The sequence below is a fragment of the Drosophila subpulchrella genome, chromosome 3L, assembly GCF_014743375.2.
Source record: "Drosophila subpulchrella strain 33 F10 #4 breed RU33 chromosome 3L, RU_Dsub_v1.1 Primary Assembly, whole genome shotgun sequence".
Taxonomy (NCBI): domain Eukaryota; kingdom Metazoa; phylum Arthropoda; class Insecta; order Diptera; family Drosophilidae; genus Drosophila; species Drosophila subpulchrella.
This window is the reverse complement of record NC_050612.1, coordinates 9,931,524-9,952,147: the sequence shown is the minus strand read 5'-3', so window position 1 is coordinate 9,952,147 and position 20,624 is coordinate 9,931,524. Positions and strand designations below refer to the sequence as shown.

At 36.8% G+C, this 20,624-nt stretch overlaps 3 protein-coding genes across 9 annotated transcripts; 1 reads left to right on the top strand and 2 right to left on the bottom strand.

Annotated features, from left to right (window-relative positions):
- The first annotated feature begins 977 nt into the window (after positions 1 to 977).
- Positions 978 to 17,823, top strand: LOC119555287 (ribose-phosphate pyrophosphokinase 2). 7 transcript variants are annotated; one of them, XM_037866598.1, is made up of 9 exons: positions 978 to 1,114; positions 4,762 to 4,990; positions 10,857 to 11,040; positions 11,710 to 11,778; positions 13,575 to 13,685; positions 15,877 to 16,001; positions 16,062 to 16,260; positions 16,320 to 16,454; positions 17,089 to 17,823. In XM_037866598.1, the coding sequence occupies exons 2-9, from the start codon at positions 4,770 to 4,772 to the stop codon at positions 17,179 to 17,181; spliced, it is 1,137 nt and encodes a 378-aa protein (XP_037722526.1). In that variant the 5' UTR covers positions 978 to 1,114; positions 4,762 to 4,769; the 3' UTR covers positions 17,182 to 17,823. The 7 variants fall into 7 exon arrangements, with proteins under 7 accessions (XP_037722526.1, XP_037722524.1, XP_037722529.1 ...); XM_037866596.1 differs by lacking the exon at positions 978 to 1,114 and adding an exon at positions 2,763 to 2,934; XM_037866601.1 differs by lacking the exons at positions 978 to 1,114; positions 11,710 to 11,778 and adding exons at positions 2,765 to 2,934; positions 12,877 to 12,900 and having other exon boundaries at positions 13,587 to 13,685.
- On the bottom strand, positions 14,618 to 15,809 carry LOC119555290. The gene has a single exon (XM_037866606.1). The coding sequence runs from the start codon at positions 15,682 to 15,684 to the stop codon at positions 14,836 to 14,838; it is 849 nt and encodes a 282-aa protein (XP_037722534.1). The 5' UTR covers positions 15,685 to 15,809; the 3' UTR covers positions 14,618 to 14,835.
- A 587-nt stretch (positions 17,824 to 18,410) lies between the features above and the next one.
- Positions 18,411 to 20,510, bottom strand: LOC119554444 (tubulin alpha-4 chain). The gene is made up of 2 exons (XM_037865356.1): positions 20,354 to 20,510; positions 18,411 to 19,876 (listed from the first exon to the last, which is right to left on the bottom strand). The coding sequence occupies exons 1-2, from the start codon at positions 20,354 to 20,356 to the stop codon at positions 18,491 to 18,493; spliced, it is 1,389 nt and encodes a 462-aa protein (XP_037721284.1). The 5' UTR covers positions 20,357 to 20,510; the 3' UTR covers positions 18,411 to 18,490.
- Between the last annotated feature and the right edge of the window lie 114 nt (positions 20,511 to 20,624).

Genomic DNA, 20,624 nt, shown 5'->3' with positions numbered 1-20,624 from the left:
ATGTTTATGATATCATCATTTAAATTTGAACCAAATATTTTTCAGCCTACTACTCCAAACGTAGATATTTAGATATTATAAAAGATTTGCTGGAGATCTGAAGACCTACTTATAGGGTATGCTCTGCGTTTGGAAACCTGTAACTTATCATTCCCTTTTACTGCCGAAATTCACGTTTCGAGAAAAATAAAACGTGTCAGCAAAAGCAAAAGCAAAAGCAAAAGCAAAAGCAAAAGCGTGTGGGGAAGTTCTGAAACCAACACAGCAACAATTTTTGGATAAGAAACATAACCCAGTGAACATTTGGAGACTACATATATTAAAACAAGAGAGTTTAGAGATTCTTGGTCTCTTTGCCTTTTGCCTGTTGGCCACACGTGCTTGTGCTCCCCTTTTTGCGCCGCTCTTTCGTTTCGCCCCCCAAAACAAAACGAGTGACCGATGCAAACAAAAAATGCCGGTTCTCTCTTTCTCTCCATATGCAATGCTCTTCCACTCGCCTGCTCTCCTTGAATATACTCTTTCAAAGGATACCGTAATTATGATAAGAAGTATCTTAAAAAAAAGATATTCGATCTTAATAAAAGGAAATTAGTTATAAATTAAATTGAAAAAAATTAGTTTGATAATCCATATTTTCGTTATTTCTAAAGTGTCTTAGCTAAAGTTTTCAATAGGAAATCTTGAAATTCGATTAAAATATGACCCCTATATAATCTAAAAAAAATTGTTGGTTGTAAAATAAATATTTTTTTATATATTATATATATTATAATATAAAATTAATACAATTTTTATTCATTATGTATCTTTTAGTAATTGTTTAAGGGTGTATTACCATCGACTTGTGGAAGCTACCCCTACTTCTCGTTATCTCTTTCTCTCGCAGTCTGCAACTCCAAAAACCGAACTTCCCTCGCTCGAATTCAAATCGAAAGCATTCTGTGATTCATTCAGCTTTTGCATTTTCTGAGTGGCGGCTGCATGCAAGCGGAATCGAAAACTACAATCGTCACTATTTTTTTTTACCAACGTGTCCCAATCGCATGGCATAGTGATTAATAGTTTATAGTTTGTAACTGATTGCGACACTTTTCTGCTGCACATGTCTCAAGTAAGTCCTGAGTATTGTATTATTCCCGGTTTTCTCTACAATATCGTGTGTGCGTGCCCTTGTTTTCGTCTCGACTCAAAACGTGCGTCGCATTCGGCACGTGGTTTCCGCCCCTCCCCACTTTCATTATTTTTGTACGTACTGCCCACTTGCAACGCCATTTGCGTCAGTTTTTAGGGATAAAACACGGAGAAGAGTACGTCAGCATTTGGCATTAGTTCATTTATATTTAGACAATGGCACGCAAAAACAATTTAACAAATCGCTGTGGCTTTTCAGCGACGTTCTTTTGTTCAGCATCCCCAGGTACAGTTGCACAAACAACAAGATACATATAGCATCTCAGGGGCAGGAAAAAAAACAGAGACGAGCCCCCGTGGAATGAAAAGAAAAAAGTGTACTCGGGGTCTGGGACCTTGGCAGTCTAGAAAACAAAACATTCCTGGTGATATCATTGGAATAATTGTTTGCAGAGCAACAAAGGTTCCAGAACCAATTGAAATCCGTAAAAGGTTTAGGTGCACAGAGAAAAATTATGGCTACTTTTATGTATATTTTACATATGTACGCAAAATCATATTATATAATTATTGAAAATGGGAAAATATTATTATTAGTTATTGTCTTAGATCTTGACCAAAAAAAAAAGATTTTTATACTATGTATACACAAGAAAACAATATTGGCATTGACATTTTTATGAGACCTTGAAAATCTATAAACAAGTTAATAGTATCATTAAAAATACATTTCATATGTATCTTTCATTTCTGGCGTATCTGTTAAATGTTTTGCTAAAATAATTGACATTTTTGTCAATTTTTTCCTTTGTGAAGTACTAAATAAATTTTAAAATATGCCATACCATGAACTAAGATAAGGTGACCTAGAAGTTTGTTTTTATTCTAATTCGGCAATTCAAATAGTTACATTTTTGATTTTTAATGGTTTTTCAAAAACTATCCATGTAATTATTGTTTTTACATTTTCTTTCGACCAGTACATTGTACGTACATTTCACATTCTTCTTTAATTTCTGGTGTATCTGTAAAATGTTTTGTTAGAGTTCCTTTATATATTTGTCTATTTTTCCCTCTGTGAAGTACATACTTAACAAATTTTAAAATATGCCATACCACGAACTAAAATAAGGCGACCTAGAAGTTTGCTTTTATTCTGTTTTGCAATTCTTATATTTAATTTTTCTATTTTTAATAGTTTTTTGAAAACTATCCATAAATTTAATATTTTTTTTAATAAATCCTCCATTTTTGACTTGTGTATCAGTCAATAGGGATTTTTAAGATCCAAAACTGCAATATGACGTATTTAAATTTCAATGGAAATTAGCCATCCGCAAACAGCTGATTCATAGAAAGAGAGAACAAAAGCGCAGTTGCGGCATCCCAAAAGCTTTTTGGTGGCATCTGCGCATCATCCTTGGCGCTCTTTGGCGCTCTCTCTCCTGCTCTTTCCACGCGAGTGTGTGTGTGCACCCGGTGCGTATGTGTGATGGACGCATACGCCATGTTGTACGGCGCTCAGTTCCATTCGCTCGCTCAATTTCGCCAGATGCGGCGCTCTGCGGCTGCTAATCTCAATCTCCAATAGTCGCTAAAAAAAAAAAGCAGTGCACTTTTCCGTTAGCCTGGGCAAAAAACAGCTGTGAGTGCGACTTGTTGTTAAGCAGGCAGCTAGAAAAAGAAAAAAAATCAGTACTCCTTTTCAGTCGCCGCTCACCTGTCGCAGCAGCAATTTGATCTCGGGATTTGCGTAGTGAATAATGCCCGATAGGAAATGCAGCGAGAACGAGCAGAATGGTGCGTAGACTATGTCCTAGAACTTGAACTCACTTTCCCTGCTTTCCACTGTCCCTGAGTGTGTGTGTGTGTGTGTGATTTTCATGGCCAACTTGGAAAACCCGTGGAACAGCTGTTTGGCCCGTCTCAAAAGCTTTTCCTTTGGCGCGCGCCTGTTGGCATGCCAGCATATTTTCTATGTTCAAAAAAAAACCACATTTATAGATTGCCCGGGGTGATAATTAGACTTTTGTCTATCTAATAGAGTCAGTGAAAAAGTGTCACACAGTATTTATTACAAAGAGGTCTATATTATTGATCGGCTAAATATTAACTACTCGTTTTTATTCCTATTTTATAATATATAATATTGAATATTGCAAAAATTTGCCAAGATCCTAACATTACAATTGTTTTTCTTAGTTACAAAGTTGAAATAATATTTAATATTTACATAATATTTATAATTTTACATTCCTATTAGTTTTTTTTTTTTTAACTACTCGTTTTTATTCCTATTTTATAATATATAATATCCAATATTGCAAAAATTTGCTAAGATCCTAACATTACAATTGTTTTTCTTAGTTACAAAGTAGAAATATTATTTAATATTTACATAATATTTATAATTTTACATTCCTATTAGTTTTTTTTTTTAATAATAGATCGCAGAAACCTTATGTAACCTACTAATATTAAAAATACTAAAGTATTAACTCTTCTCTTTTATTCGTATTTCATAATATGTAATATTAAATATTGCATAAATATGCCGAGATCCCAACATTTTTCTGTGTTACAAAATTAAAAAAATATTTGATATTTTGAAAAATATTTTATTTAACAAAAAATGTACAATTACATATTTTTTATTAGTTTTCTTTTTTTTAATAAAAGATAGCAGAAACCTTAAGTAACCTGCTCTTAATTAGTAGGATACCTAAGGTTCCGACGATCTTTTAAAAAAAAAAATTTTTCTTATTTAAAGTGAAAGAAAATATTATTACACTTTAAATTCAAATTAAAAATTGTAGTACTAAAAACTTAAGCAAATACTACAATAAAAATACAAAATCGTGATTTATTAATTAATTTTTTTTTTATTATAGATCGCAGAAACCTTAAGTAACCTACAAATATTAAAAATATTAAAATATGAACTCTTCTTTTATTCGTATTTCATAATATGTAATGTTTAATATTGCATAAATATGCCGAGATCCCAACATTAAAATGGTTTTTCTGTGTTACAAAATTTTAAAAATATTTAATACTTTCCTTCTCTCATTTAACAAAAAATGTATAATTTGACATTCTTTATTAGTTTTTTTTATAAAATATTGCAGAAACCTTACGTAACCTGTTTTTATTTAGTAGGTTACCTAACGTTTCTGCGATCTTTAATAAAAAAATTTTTTTCTTCTGATTTTAAGTGAAAAAAAATATTATTTTACTTGAACTTCAAATTAAAAATATTCGCATTCAAAATTTAAACAAAAACTACAATCAAAAGCCAAAATCTTAGTTTATTAAACTTAAGAAATGAATAGCTCATTTAAATTATGAAAACATATACCGCTCTAGAAGACCGAAATCGACATCGATAGCTTTTCGGTTGCCTGGAGAAATACCACGTAGAAAATCACATGGTCTGCGGTTGAGATTGGGGTGGCTTTCCGCCAAAGAGAGAGAGAGAGAGAGGGAGCGGGCGAAAGAGCGCGATGCGCAGCGGGGCGCTCTCTTAGAGAGCGAGCGTACGCTCACGCGAGCACACACCGATAAGGCGGCGACGTCGCTGCCCGCGTTTTGGCGAAAAAAATTTATAATAAAAACTTCTACTCGTAGATTGTGTGATGCCAGTCGTTCGCTCTGCTAATCCGATACGCGCTAGAAGTTTGATCCGAGACAATTTGGAGAAACAGGCTGGTTGTCTAAATTTAATCCACTCCAGAATGCCGAACATCAAAGTGTTTTCGGGCACCTCGCATCCGGATTTGGCCCAGCGGATCGTCGATCGCCTGGGAATCGATCTCGGCAAGGTGGTCACGAAGAAGTTTAGCAATTTGGAGACCTGGTGAGTAGAGAGTCCTGCGATCCTGCGATCCTGTCATCCTGCGAGAGAATCGTATGGGATTCCCTCGACTGTGCGACCAACAAGTGTTAATCAAAGTGTTTCTCAAAAGTGTGCTAATTGGGTTTTCGAAAACCGTGTTTCTTCTGAAACACATGTGCTCAGTGGGTCCTTGACATTCGCTGAAGGTTGCCTGCCCTTTTGGGGCCGCAATCAAACTCGCAAATCAATGACCATTTCGATTAGCCTAAACTGGAGGATTTTTCCCCAATCTTGTGGGCCACCTTTGGCTTGATTTCTTTTTATTTTTATTGATTTAACAAGTGGACTGTACACCGTCTTTGTCGCTATGGCCCTGCGTTCGTGTGTGTGTGTGTGTAGTGCGGTGTGCTGGTATGAGTGAGAGTAACACACACGCACACAGCCACACAAAGCTCGGCCAATGTCGCGTGCAATTTTCACCGAAATTAAATTTAATTTAAAAAACTTAAAAAAGATCTAAAGTGAGGACTGAAAATTATTTTCATTTTATATTTTTAATTAAATTAGCAGCTGTGTGTAAGTGTGTATGTTTGTATGTCTAGACTTGCGGCTTGCACGCTTTTTGCTTCCCTCTCTCTTTCTCGCTATCTCTCTCTTTCGCTGCCAGTCAGCTGCTGATGCAACAACAACAACAAATAATAAATAAAGGCGCCCATGGTTTTCCCCATCCATTCCACCCAGCTATTCGTTATCAACTTTTCTTAGTTTTTTGTTTTTAATAAAATTAAACAAAAGCCACATTGGCAAACAATTAGAGGCAGTGTAAAGGTGAAAAAACGAGGCAAACGAGGAAGAAACCGAAACGAAAATAGAGGTTATAATACGCGCTAAGCTTTTTGACATGATACGCGCTCTGTCGGTGTGCGTGTGTTTTTGTTATGCTCGCGCACACACACCAAGGTACGAGGCGGCGGAAGGAACAAAAAGAGAGGTCTGAACGAAGTGCGAATACCCTATCGCAATTACTGGGTCTCCTTTATTTTGTATTAAATGTTAAGTGTTTAAGTGAAAAACTGAAAATCGATTCATGGGATGATACTAGGTTTTGATTTTAATAAGTCTAGCTTAAAAAATAATTGTTCATTCGGTTTTACATACATATAAATTTAAAACGAAAACCGAAATTTTGAAAACAATTCATGCGATCATTAAAACAACGTTTTATTTTGTGTAAACCCTCTTTCAAATCTGGCTTACCCCATTGCAGGGTATTAAATGCCTGCGAGTAGAGAACCACAACACGACGCTGTCACGTTTTTCATTTGCTGGCTGGGGCTGAGAGTGGGAGAACGCTCTCTTTAGGTGAGAATGAAGGGAGAGCGCCACATCAAGAGTCGGCAGACGTTGCGACGTCGACGCCGGACGTCGACTGCGGCAGTGACGCCCCCGCATATTGTGCATTGGGGCTCTCTTTAGAGCCCCATCTCTCTCTCTCTCTCTCTCTCTCTCTCTCTCTGGCTCTCGCCAAACGTCAGACCCCCACGTGTGCATAGTGGTTGTTGCTCCACTTTTGTTGTTGTTTCAATATTTCTGTTTGCACTTGTCGGCTTTGTTTTTGTTGGCGTCTTTCTCTCCCTCTCTGGCTTTTTCTGGTATTCTCTCGAACAGCAGCCAGAAAATCTTATTGACAGTTAAATGCGCTCTTTTTGCTCCAATTTACACTAGTTGTTGTTGTTATTGTTGGTGCTGGTGTAACGGTTCAACCTTTGCTTTTATTTTCTTCTTACTTTGTCTTGATTGCCTTTATTGATAGTAGCGAAACGATTCTGTTGTTGTTGGGGCGTCTGGGCCAGAGATCAAGCTTAGTCAAGATTATACTCAATTGAAGGGCGCCCAGATGATATCACCAAAAATTATACGAATGAGCACTGATTTTGTGCGCATTTCGGTGATAATGGAAGATAAGAGCATGACAATGAGGAACAAAAATATATAATAATAGAAACTAGAAAAATCGTGCTATTCACGTTTTTAGGTCACAAGTGATTCAATTGGGTAATATTATTATAAGTACCAATGATTAGAATTTCTTAAAACTCAACGTGGTAATACGATTTTCGGATCTGCTGGGATTTCATTTCAATTTCTAGTAATTTTTCAAAAAAAAAAAAATATACAATTATTAAATTGTGGGTTGTTAAGGTTGCTCTAATAATATTGGGAATTATTGTACTTTATAGTATATTGCACCCATTAACCAATTAAGTACTTAATGCGAATGCCATAAAAAGCATAAAGTATCTACCGATTTTTATGACTGCCAACTTAGAGAACCCACAAATGACCTTTGCCAAAAGGCCACGTCCAATTCCAGTGGCAATTCATAATTTTTTTTCAATAACCCCAAAGTGGGCTTTAATTTCCAATTTCGAAGGCTTTGCCACACGCAATTCTAAGCGGTTTTTCGCCACCCCCTCGACAACACACAACCCTCAACCCACAACCCACTGAAAAAGTCAATTACTAAGCGTTTTTTTTTTTGGTCGACTCTAAAGTTTGATCGATAAGGAATTTGCGTGTTTGTCTTGTGGGGTCGTTGGGTATCAACGAGCTTTTGAAAGGGGCCCGAGTTAAAAGTGATAAGGAACGTAATATGGTATAAGTACATACCATAAATCAACAGAAACCAGCAGAAACCAAGCGAAAGCGATTTAGATTCCGCCTAGACAGAGATAAGCTTAGTGGGAGACAATTGGCAACAGTTTTTATTTTCTTAGTAGGGTTTTTATGTACTAATCTTTCATAAACGTGTTTTAAATAAAACGTATTTTGGAACTTTTCTAGGCTAGGAAATCTGTACTAAAAACAACTTTTAAACACTTAAACTAATTTTACTTTGGGCCTTCATTAGCACTTAAAGTTATATGATATGATAACAGTTTTTATTTTCTTAGTAGGGTTTTTATAATCTAATCTTTTATAAACGTGTTTTAAATAAAACGTGTTATGGGACATTTCATTTGGAACTTTTCTAGGCAAGGAAATCTGTACTAAAAACAACTTTTAAACACTTAAACTAATTTTACTTAAGGCCTTTATTAGGACTTAAAGTTATATGATATGGGTGATATTTATTCTAGCTTAGTTCCATGATTTCCATATGATAACAGTTTTTATTTTCTTAGTAGGGTTTTTATGATCTAATCTTTTATAAACGTGTTTTAAATAAAACGTGTTTTGGAACATTTCATTTGGAACTTTTCTAGGCTAGAAAATCTGTACTAAAAACAACTTTTAAACACTTAAACTAATTTTATTTAAGCCCTTCATTAGGACTTAAAGTTATATGATATGGGTGATATTTATTCTAGCTTAGTTCCATGAATTCCATATGATAACAGAAGTATAAAAGAGAAAAAAAAATGTTCTAAACAAACAACTATGGATATAAGCAAACGAAATACAAAAAAGTGTGAAACTGGTGATCTCAATTAGAGAAGTTGAACTGTTTTTGGGTTTATTTTCCCCTTTTTTTCGGTTTACATTATCACATGAGCAGACAGAACTGCAAACGAGAAAAGAGATAAAAATACGTAAAAAACAAAGGAAAACAAAATGAATTTTTGCAAAAATGTTCTAAATGACTATGTATTTGATTTGGCCGAATAAAACAGCTGCTGAACTGTTGCTAGCTGTTTGGCAATGCGGCGGTTTTTTGGCCAAATGCCAACTGTCGGCCTTTCCACCGGGCTTCCCTTTGGTTTTCCGAAGATTTCCCGGCATTCTAACAATGTCATGGTGGCGAACGGTGAAAGTGTTTTCACTTGCAGCCCCGGCAATCTGTTCACAAATGCATGATTTAATGCCAAAATGCATCCGGCCAAGGTTGATGAAATCGCCGCTGCATTCAGTCGGTCATCTAGAGTTCGAGTTAAGAAATAAATAATAAACCTCCAAGTACCATCCCCATCAATAGAATTTTTGCTTATTTTTTATTATTGATAAGCCTCTGCAGAAATAGGTTGTACTATACTACGAAAACGTGCCACGCAATTGGCAGCAAGCGTGCTTTCCACGAATTTCTATCTGACAAAGATAACCCCTAAATATTGGACAAATTAATTACTGGCCACATTGGCGCAGGTCGCTCAATCGATAGTCGGTTGAGGGCCGATGCTCGAAACGCCATGTAATTGAATTAACCTTCAATGGAAAAACAAAACCCAAAATAACCATGAGAATACAAAGAAAAACAGCGTAGTACAAAGTGAGAACTAGTTGAACCAGTGTTTTTATTGAGTGAAATTGGTTGCTTTATGGAAGTAAACTTTTGAGCAGGGAAAAGTTTTGGTTGAGTTTTAGGAAATTCCTTTAAGACATAATATTACTTAGTAGGCTTTCATTTTCAAAATTAAAATTTTTTTTTTATATTTATAAATCCCATTTGGAAACAAGTTTACTTGAGATGTAATATACATTATTTACGTATGTTCTGGATTATTTATTTCCGCCTTTGTAATGCTGATTGAGCCACCCATTTTCCATCAAGGGTATCGAAAACCTATAGTCCAAGTTCCTAACTGAGTTCGGAACTCGAACCGAAACCAAAACAAAACCAAATGTAAACAAAATAATAAACGAAGCCGCGTCGGCGTCAGTGCTCAGTGCACATATTGCGCATACGCCATGTGTGTGCTCAAGAGAATTATTTTTTTTTCGATTAGATTGCAGTTTCTTTTGGGCTTCGACAAAGGTCAAAATTGTGGGCGTAGCAAGTGAGAGCCAGACTGGTTTAGAATATCAATATTTAAAAGGGAGGGAGGCGAACAGGATACTTTGAGCGAATTTGCCAAGACATTCGAGCTTGAGACAAGCAATGGAAAATTCCTTACACTCTTAGGGAGTGAAATTAATACTGACACATTGTTTACAAACAAGAAATTTATATTTTTTGATAACCTATTTAAAGATTTATTAGGTTTAATAATATTTTAGGTATTTAAACACAGAGACGAAATTTTTATAATCGGATGCTCTTTATATCATTATACTTAGATGATATTATCAATATTTTAGGTATTAGAGCACAGAAACTAAACCCTTGTAACCGAATAGGTTATCTTTTAAAATATAATAGAGTAATCCTTTTTAACCGAATGGGTTCTCTCATAAGATCTTATCATTATATCCAAATGATATTTTTATTTTATAAATATTTTAGGTATTTGAATACAGAAAGTAAACCTTTATAATCGAAGGATCTCTTATAGGATCTTATATCATTATAAATAAATTCAATTTATTTCTGATGGATTGTAATGGTTTGACAGTTCTTTAATCTTTCTCTTATAAGATCTTATATCATTATATGTGAATGATATTATTTTATAATATTTTAGGTATTTGAATACAGAAAGTACACCTTAATAATCGAAGGATCTCTTATAGGATCTTATATCATTATATATAAATTCAATTTATTTCTGATGGATTGCAATGGTTTGACAGTTCTTTAATCTTTATAACCGAATAGGTTCTCTTTTAAGATCTAATATTTTAAGTTGGAGCACAGAGAGTAATCCTTTATAATCGAATGGGTTCTCTTATAAGATCTTATATCATTATATCTGAATGATATTATTTTATAATATTTTAGGTATTTGAATACAGAAAGTAAACCTTAATAATCGAAGGATCTCTTATAGGATCTTATATCATTATATATAAATTTATTTGATTTCTGATGGATTGCTATGGTTTAATAGTTATTTAATCTGATGGTTCGAAAAGCTATACAATATTTGGTCAAACCCAGCTGATATTTTCCCACAGTGCACCCCCCACCATCCTGCCTTTCAACTGACCCCCGCTCTCTGTTTTTTTCCAGTGTGGAAATTGGGGAATCGGTGCGCGGCGAGGATGTGTACATCGTGCAGTCGGGATCCGGCGAGATCAACGACAACTTGATGGAGCTGCTGATCATGATCAATGCGTGCAAAATCGCCTCAGCCTCTCGTGTTACAGCTGTGATTCCTTGCTTTCCATATGCCCGCCAAGACAAAAAAGACAAGGTAGGTTTGCCTCAACACGATCCGGCCGCCAAAAAATCACACGGTATTATTATATTCGAAGGATCCTTTTTTCGGGATCCTAGCGTGCAAAGAAAAAAGCAATGTAAACAATTAATTCTAGATAATCCGATTATTACTCCAACTCAAAGCCCACACACTGTTTTTATTGGGGAAAAGTGGAATCGAAAAAGCGTAAACTTTTCCCCCCAAAATGTTTTTCCCCAACGTTTCAGCTCGATTGTTAAATGCTATATAACCGATTAATTTATCCTATATATACTTCTCTTTTTTCTGTGTGTGTCTGTGTGTTTCTAATGCATTTTGTTAGTCAAGTTAAATTTGATTTTCTTTTTCAAACAAAAAAAAAACAAAACAAAAACTGTTTGCAAAGAAGCTAAGCTGGAGAAAAATCAAAAAATAAAAACGCACGCAATTGGAAAATGTGGAAAATTTTTATAAATAATTTTGTGATATACATTTATCTATATTTTGCTTTGTGATTAAATACGTTTATAATTATTATTTATTCCCATGTGCCATGCTCGCTATCTCTATCTCGCCCTCCTACAACTATCTCCCTCTAACCGCGCGTGTGTGTGTGCCTTGGTGTTATTCTCTCTCTCTCTCCGTTTCTCTATCGATCTCTGTCTCTCCTCTTTCTCCGTGAAGTTGGCAGGCGGTGAGGAAAGTGCGGAAAGCAAGAAACTAGCCAAGAAAAACTACGATTGGAAATTTAGGGTATTTACCTTGTATCTTTTTCAACTACAACTAAACTCTCACCTAATTCACACTTTATGTTCTTCTATATATATCTAATGGGAAATTCTTTATTAATTTTCTTTCGATCAAAAAAAAATAAAATCACTAAAAACTGGAAGGGAATATCAGAATGGCAAACTCATCCTCGGAAACTCATACCACACAAAGGAATTTTTTGGCGTCTGGCTTAACAAGTTTCTCGTATCTCTAGAGAAAAGTTGCTTTTTGTCTATCTTGCATGTCCCTCCCTATAAACCCCGATCCCCATTCCCTGCTCATAAACTAATAATAAGAAAATCGGTAAAAATGCAATGATTACTAATTGGTGATAAATTATAAAAATAAAAATTTTCCACATATTTTTGTTGTCTGTGTTTGTTTTGTTTCGGCGGCTCTTCATTGCAAAAAAAAAATAAAAAGCTAAATATAAAATTTACATTAATCTATTATAATAAACCCCTAATAAATATTATTGTTTGTGTTGTTTCGACTGCTGTTTGTTTGTGTTGACTGTTGTCGTCTTGCACTTTTTTCTAGTCTTATCGGGACCCGACAACAGCCTCCTTTCGGGGGCTTAAAAATTGTTTTTCAATCCACTTGATTAAGTTTTTCCGTTGCTAGATAATCCTCATGTGACGTCAGACGATCGGATCGGCAATGGGGGGTACATACGTACATATAGACGATGAACCCTGGGGGTCAAGCGTGCAAAATGCACAAATATTTTTTCATTTCTGTAATCTGTACATGGGTTTCTTGACCTTCAAGATAATCAGCTGAAATGCAAGGAAAATATATAGTATAATTATTGGCACTGCAACCTGATTTGAATTGAGTCCTACCTCCACCTTGACTAACACCCTTCTTTTGAAACACGGATTACGACTTTGTTAACTTTTACTTATGTGATATACACTGTGACCCCCACTCCCACATTAATTTTATTTTTAAACTCTCAATTATTCTGAACTTTTTGTTTTCTTCTTTTTCTTTTTATACTCTTTGTCTCTCTATTGCAACAAATTACCCCAAAAAAAAAATATAAAACAAACAAAATTCGAATTCTGTTGAGCTTAGGAGTTTTCAGCCAAACAATATACTGTGAGTAGTTCGGTTAGTTCCTGTATCCCAGGCATTATTATATTTAATGCTGCTGCGGGACTAAAAAAAAAAGAATCTGCTTTAGATTATTTTTGTCTTAAGCCTTTTGCTTTGTTGCGTTCTTTAATGTTTTCTTTTGAGTTGATGAAACCAGGCGATGATCGTATCCCTATTTTTCTATCCGACCGATGTTTTGCATGCCTTGTTATCCGTTCAGTTTGGAATCCAAATAAACCATCTAAAACCAATCCCAAACAATTGAGAAAAATGGAAAATTTTCTTTGCACTTGTTTGCGTATTAACCGAACTATCTGTACTTGTTTATCTCTAACTGGCGTTGCACCTTATCACCTGGGTATACATCTATTTCATTCTCGCCCTCTCGCGATCTCAATTCATTATCTCTGGGGTGCTGCACCAAATCACATATGTCCTTTGTGTTGTCGCAACTGAATCTCTCTTCTTTTTTCTGTCTATGAATTATGTATCTCCATATGCAATCTATTGGAACGTTAACCTCTTTGTTGATTTCTGTCTATACATATGTGTGTCCATGTTCGATTTTGATTTCCATGGTTTACTCCTCATAAAATGCCTAGCCTTAAGAACTGAACCGATAACCTAACTACTAGTTGCGCTAATGGAAATCTTTCCTTGCCTCTCTTTCTACGCTGGCCAATGCACAGAGTCGCGCGCCCATCTCGGCCAAATTGGTGGCCAACATGCTGTCCGTGGCTGGAGCGGATCACATCATAACCATGGATCTGCACGCCTCACAGATTCAGGTAAGTCTGCCCTAGACTTAGGTATATGATAATTAAAATATTTAAGAGCGAAATAGCTTATCGATTTTCTGAAATAGGTTTGAGTTAGTTATTTTTTTATAGGTAAATGGACATTTGCGAGGTTTTATTAATAATAATAAAATGATCATAAACAAGAAAGGAAGTTAACTTCGGCAAGCCGAAGTTTGTATACCCTTGCAGCTATAATTATTAAATTTAAAAATACAAATAATGATATTCCCAATAGTATAAGATAATATGTCAAAAAACACCGAAGCTAATATTTGTTTCATATTATTTTCCAACCAATTTTCCGATCGTTCCAATGGCAGCTATATGATATAGTCGTCCGATTTTGATAAAATTGAATTCGAAATTCAAAACTAATAAAAAAATGTAATTTCCAAGCTTAGAAGGTTATATGTTAAGAAACACCAAATATTATTCCTATGGGAGCTATAATATATATACTATATACTTATATACTACCTGCAAAAGATATTAGACTTTTGGGAAAGTTTCAACCCGATAGCTTTAAAACTGAGAGACTAGTTTGCGTAGAAACGGACGGACAGACGGACATGGCTAGATCGACTCGTCTAGTCATGCTGATCAAGAATATATATACTTTATGGGGTTGGAAAAGTCTCCTTCACTGCGTTGCAAACTTCTGACTGAAATCAATATACCCTCTGCAAGGGTATAAAAACTAGAAAGACATCATCTTTAACCAACTACTTGGTAAAAAGTGCATAAGTGCCTTCTACAAAACTTCTTAGGCCACAAAAAAACCATATCTCATAAGAAAACAAATACCTTTTATAGTTATCTCTGATATCATTACATTTGCAAAGCCTTCAGTGCGTTTTTCCTATCGCACTTCGATTTTATTTATCAGCCAACTAATTACGATAAAGAAAATGTGATATGTCTTCTGAACAACGTAACAATTTCGCGTTCTTTAATGAGAAAATCAAATTAAAATACAAAATATATAGGCTACAGATATATCCGATAACATGCAGGTTTTGTTATGTTGGTGTGAAAAGTTATTTTTGATTAGAAGGATCGAACGGAACATCGAGCTTGAGTTTTGAGATTACGCATTGGGTTGGGATCTCGCCGGGCTGGGATTCTCCACATCGCTAGGCTAGTTGGAGTACTCGAAGTAGGGCTCTGAGGCGTTGTTAATATGGGTATGGGAATTTATACTGATCCTAGTATCGTCATCGTTATCGCTGAGCGTGGGTCGCATGGAAAGAATGCTCACCGACAGTTTTCCCAGTTGATCCATTAGCTCAGATATACGCTCCTCCTTTACCGCAATAATACTCTGCAAATAGTCGGCCTTTTGGAGGATTGAGGTTATGTAGTTGGATTTCTCGGTACTCTTCTTAACAACCTTCGCATAGTGGTCGTACTCTACTAGTTTCTTGGCCACCTTCTTGATGTGTCCATTAACCAGGACATCCACGTTCATGGTCAGAACTTTGGGTAGCTTATCACTCGAGGAGGTGCGTTCGATTATTTGGGTGAGGGAGCGATTGAGAGTGCGTTTAATGGAATCCTTATTGGCCACCCTGCCAACTACCTCGCTTTTGTGAGAAGGCGTTGGCGAAACACTGCGCATGGGACTCGGCCTGGGGCTACCACACTTGGTCACTGCAATCAGTTCCAGGAACAGCGTTTCTATGGCTCCTGGTGCGGCCGAAGCAAGTTGCTCCAGGCCAGAACGAGGCATATGGATGCCCAACTTCTTCAGAACCTTGTGGCTGAAGGTCTCCCAACCCTGGAGCTTCAGAGCCACACTACACTTGGGCGTATAGTTGTGCAGATCCACCAGACGCGGATGGCATCGCTTGATAATCTTGGCCACTGGCAAAACATCGGAGAAAAAACGACGAGTTCGCATGTCCAATACGATGCGCTGCTCCTTAAGCCATTGTTTCAGGTCGTCCTGCTGTTCAACCGCGCGATTAGGGGATTGGGATTGTGACATTTTGTAAAAATATATAACTTTTGGTTTTGGGATTTTATCTGCTCTTTTAAATTAATTTTAGGTAGATTCGATTTCGTATATGTTCAAAACAGTAATGTTCGATATACGATTTCTTAGTGTCTGACAAATATTTCACAACCGGCAATGACTACTTGATATTTAACTAATTAATGGAAAAATCTCCTTTCCCAGGGTTTCTTTGATATACCAGTTGATAATCTCTATGCCGAGCCAGCGGTACTGAAGTGGATCAAGGAGAACATTCCCGAGTGGAAGAACTCGATCATTGTGTCGCCCGATGCTGGCGGTGCCAAGCGGTAAGTTAAAATCTCCCTTTGATATCATATAAAATCTTAAATTAAATGTAATTTTTTCAGTGTAACCTCGATTGCCGATCGCCTGAATGTGGAGTTCGCCCTGATACACAAGGAGCGCAAGAAGGCCAACGAGGTGGCCTCCATGGTTCTGGTGGGAGATGTCAAGGACAAGATTGCCATCCTGGTCGATGATATGGCCGACACATGCGGCACGATTGTGCATGCTGCGGATCGTTTGGTGGAGGCTGGCGCCACCAAGGTGGGTTTGGGCTATTTCCTAATTAAATGTTCTTTTTTAACAATACATTTGTTGATCAGGTTTATGCCATTCTGACGCATGGCATTTTCTCGGGTCCGGCGATTTCGCGGATCAACAATGCCTGTTTCGAGGCAGTGGTGGTGACCAATACCATACCACAGGATGGACACATGCGTGATTGCCCCAAAATCCAGGTGGGTCTTAAGTTTTTAGATGCCAAAATGGTAGTTCTATTTAATTTCTGTTACTATATATTAGAATTAAACGATTTTTATTGTTTTAGTATGAGGTCATGTATCTTTTAAGTAAAGTATTAGACAAATTTTTGAAACATGATAAGCTGAAGATGACTTTATACTTTTCAAAACAATCTAATAGTTTCCACCTAGTCTTTGCTATTATTTATTGGCATTTAGAGAATTTTAACGTTTTAATGTGAGTTCTGCTAACCTTTATGTAAATAATGGACAAATCCTGGGAATATGATAACTGGAAGAGGACTTAATATTTTTCAAACGATCTAATGGTTTTCAACTAGTTTTAGTTATTATTTATTAAAACTTAGAGAATTTTAATGTTTTAGTGTGGCCCTTAATTAAATAATGGTAAATTTCTGGGAATATAATAACCGGAAGAGGACTTTATATTTTTCAAAACGATCTAATGGATTTCAACTAGTTTTAGTTATTATCTATTAAAACTTAGGGAATTGAAATGTTTTAGTGTGGCCTTTAATTAAATAATGGTAAAATTCTGGGTATATAATAACCGGAAGAGGTCTTTATGTTTTTCAAAACGATCTAATGGTTCCTTTATTTCCTCCCCCAGTGCATTGATGTCTCGATGATGTTCGCCGAGGCCGTCAGACGGACACACAACGGCGAGAGTGTCTCGTATCTCTTCTCAAATGTTCCATATTAAAGCGACAGGGTGGCAGTCGAACCAGCAAACGTTTAGAACAGCAACCAGAACACCGTTAGCAAGCTACCGCAGAACCCAACTTTAACAGCAATTTGTAATGCAACCCCCACAACCAACAACCACAAACACAACAATTTGAAAAAACAACATAATTTGCCATCATCATCGTTATATATTTTTTATTGATTAACTATTGTAATTAAAGCAAATGCAAACTCAGTAGATGGGAAATCGTCATTATGTAATTATACTAAATAGGAAACTAAAGATATACACTAAACAACACACACAAAAAAACAAAACAAAAAGTACACAAATGCAATGCCTTTCCTTTGTATATTAGGATCTTTGTTTAAACTAAACTAAACTTTTGCCGTTTTCTGATTTTACAAGTTAACACGAACGATAATTCCCAGTTGATTGGTGTAAACATTGGCCTGCTCTTAGAGAGAAATTTAGATTTATAGACTAACACCGTAGACGATATACACGTAAACCCAAAACCCGCGCATATACACACCTAAAAAAAAAACACCCAAACATACACTCACAAAAAACAAAAATTGTAATTTTACACTGTGCAACAACTTTTTGATGATTCTTTATTGTAAGTTCATGAAGAAAAAAAAAACGCAAAATACTTGCAAGTTCAAAATAAAATCTAGTAAAATTAAGTAAAACAAAAAATACAATTGAAAAGAACATAGCGAATAGGCGTTAAAAAATAATAAACAACAAACACAACAACAAAAAACGAAAGAAAAAATACAAAAAAATAATACAGAAAACTAATGCTAATATGTGGTTTTATTTTAAATCTTTGTTGATATTTTTTTTATTTTAGGTGTACCTTCAGTGGATTATATGGAAATTGGATAATTTTGTTTCCCTCTTAAAAACAAGAGCTTATCTGTTCTTTATTATGCAAATATTGACTCTTCCTGCGGGCTTTGTTAATAAAATTAATCTAGAATAGTTATTTCTAACTGATTTTGCTCTTATTGGGATCTTAATGTTCCAAGAACTGTTCTAAGTTCTGTTTTCGATCCTAAACTTCTATTAGATCGTTAATTTTTTGGAATCCTTTTAAAAATATGCCTCAATTATATTCCTTACAATATAATCGTAAGTTTTAATAGTGCTTTGATCATCATTATGTAATAAAGTGATATTATATCATTATCATATCATAAGAAAGAGATTCCCAACCCAATTAAACTCATGGAAGGTTAAACGCTTTGTTGATTTATTATTTACATATATTGATTGGATATTGAAGTGACTGGGCCTGGGGAATTAGTATGTGATCTCAAAACTCATCGAGATCTTCAGAACCGTCCTCGTCGGCATTGTCCAGACCGACATCCTCGAAGTCCCGCTCCAGGACGGCGATATTCTCCCGCGCCTCCGTGAACTCGCCCTCCTCCATGCCCTCGCCCACATACCAATGGACGAAGGCCCGCTTCTTGAACATCAGATCGAACTTGTAGGACAGATTCGAGAAGGCCACCGAAATGGCGGTGGTATTGGACAGCATGCAGCAGGCCCTCGAGGTCTTGGCCAAATCCCCATCCGGCACAAAGGCGGGCCGCTCATAGTTGATGCCAATCTTAAAGCCAGTGGGACACCAGTCCACGAATTGGATGTGCCGCTTGGACTTGATGGCCGAGACAGCTGCATTCACATCCTTGGGCACCACATCACCCCTGTAGAGCATACAGCAGGCCATAAACTTGCCCGCACGAGGATCACACTTGACCATCATGTTGGAGGACTCGAAACAGGCATTGGTCAAGGTGGTAATGGCATGCTGTTCGTGGGCCGACCTCTCGGCGGACATCAGCGGAGCATAGGCCACCAGGGGGAAGTGGATCCTGGGGAAGGGCACCAGGTTCGTCTGGAACTCGTTGAGATCCACATTCATCGAGCCACTGAAACGCAAGGAGGCCGTTGTGGAACTCACTATTTGGGCAATCAACCGGTTCAGATTCATATAGGCTGGCCTGTCCACACCCAAGCTATTGTTACATATATCATAGATGGCCTCGTTGTCCACCATGAACACACAGTCCGAGTGGTCCATCGTGGAGTGGGTGGTCAACAGGGCATTGTAGGGCTCCACCACGGCAGTGGACACCTTGGGCGAGGGATAGACGGCAAAGTCCAGCTTGCACTTCTTGCTATAATCGGTGGATAAACGCTCGACCAACAGGGAGGTGAATCCCGAGCCAGTTCCTCCGCCCAACGAGTGGAAGATGAGGAATCCCTGCAAGCTATCGCACTGCTCGGCGATCTTCTGCAGCCTTGAGGTCACCCTATCGATCACCTCCTTGCCAATGGAGTAGCGACCTCGGGCATAGTTGTTCGCCGCATCCTCCTTGCCGGAAATCAATTGCTCCGGATGGTAGAGCTCCCTCATGCAGCCATTCCTCACATCATCGATGACCGTCGGTTCCAGATCCACGAAAATGGAGCGGGGCACTTGTTTCCCGTTTCCGGTCTCCGTGAAAAAGGTCCGTGCATCATTGGCGGAGGTGTCGTGACCCACACTGGCACTGCTCCCGCTGGCCGTTAGCTCCTCCTTGGTCTTCAGACTCCCGTCCAGATTGATCCCGTGCTCCAGCAGATAGAGTTCCCAGCAGGCATTGCCGATCTGGATGCCGCACTGGCCAATCTGGATGGAGACCACTTCGCGCTGTCAGGGAGCATAGAAAAAAGAAATTAGTTGTAAATTCGCCATTGTTTTAGGTTAGGTTAGGTTGCATTTTCATTATACAAAAAATAATATCCCTACTCAAAAAACACATAGTTTTACTAATTATTAATTTAAATTTAAGTTTTTTTTATATTTTTGAATATTCAATATTTTTTAGATCCTAAAAACATTAAAACCTATATTTTTGCCCACAAGTCTAAAGAAACAGCAAAAGGTAAAATGGTTCTTGAGACACCAATAAGCTACAGCACACCCACCAAGTTTTTTAAAAGAATTTGAATCTTAAGATTTATTTTACTTGTTAATACAAGGCAGATTCTGATAAAACTTAAATAATATTTTAAGATACGGTTTTAATTTTTTCCTATTCTCCGTATTCTCTTTTATTAATTTTCACCATCCACTCTCCATACTTCTTAAAACTTAACCAACAGAAACGTATTTTTCCAATCTCACCATTTTATTTGTGTGCTTTCTTGCTGATCTAAAATTGGGGTATACAAATTAAAATCTTTCACGGGACCTTTATTTTAAATATTTTTTGGTCTCGCCACGCGAAAAGTGCAGCTTCAGGTTGGAAGGTTGGAGAGTCACTGGAAAAGCGCCGTTACAGGGCGCCAAAGAGAAATGTCAAACTGGATGACAGGGTTGTAGTCCAGTCCAGTAGTCTTTATTCCAGGGATTTCCAGGCCTCTGGCGGCTTATCGATACAAATTCAAATACATTT

Bases quoted from the DNA above. Each gene is read 5' to 3' on its own strand.
- LOC119555287 (XM_037866596.1), top strand. From the start codon at position 2,898: ATGCCCGATAGGAAATGCAGCGAGAACGAGCAGAATG. The intron at 11,041-11,709 runs GTAGGTTTGCCT...TTCTCCGTGAAG, and splicing joins GCCAAGACAAAAAAGACAAG to TTGGCAGGCGGTGAGGAAAG. The intron at 11,779-13,574 runs GTATTTACCTTG...CTTTCTACGCTG, and splicing joins ACTACGATTGGAAATTTAGG to GCCAATGCACAGAGTCGCGC.
- LOC119555290 (XM_037866606.1), bottom strand. From the start codon at position 15,684: ATGTCACAATCCCAATCCCCTAATCGCGCGGTTGAACAGCAGGACGAC.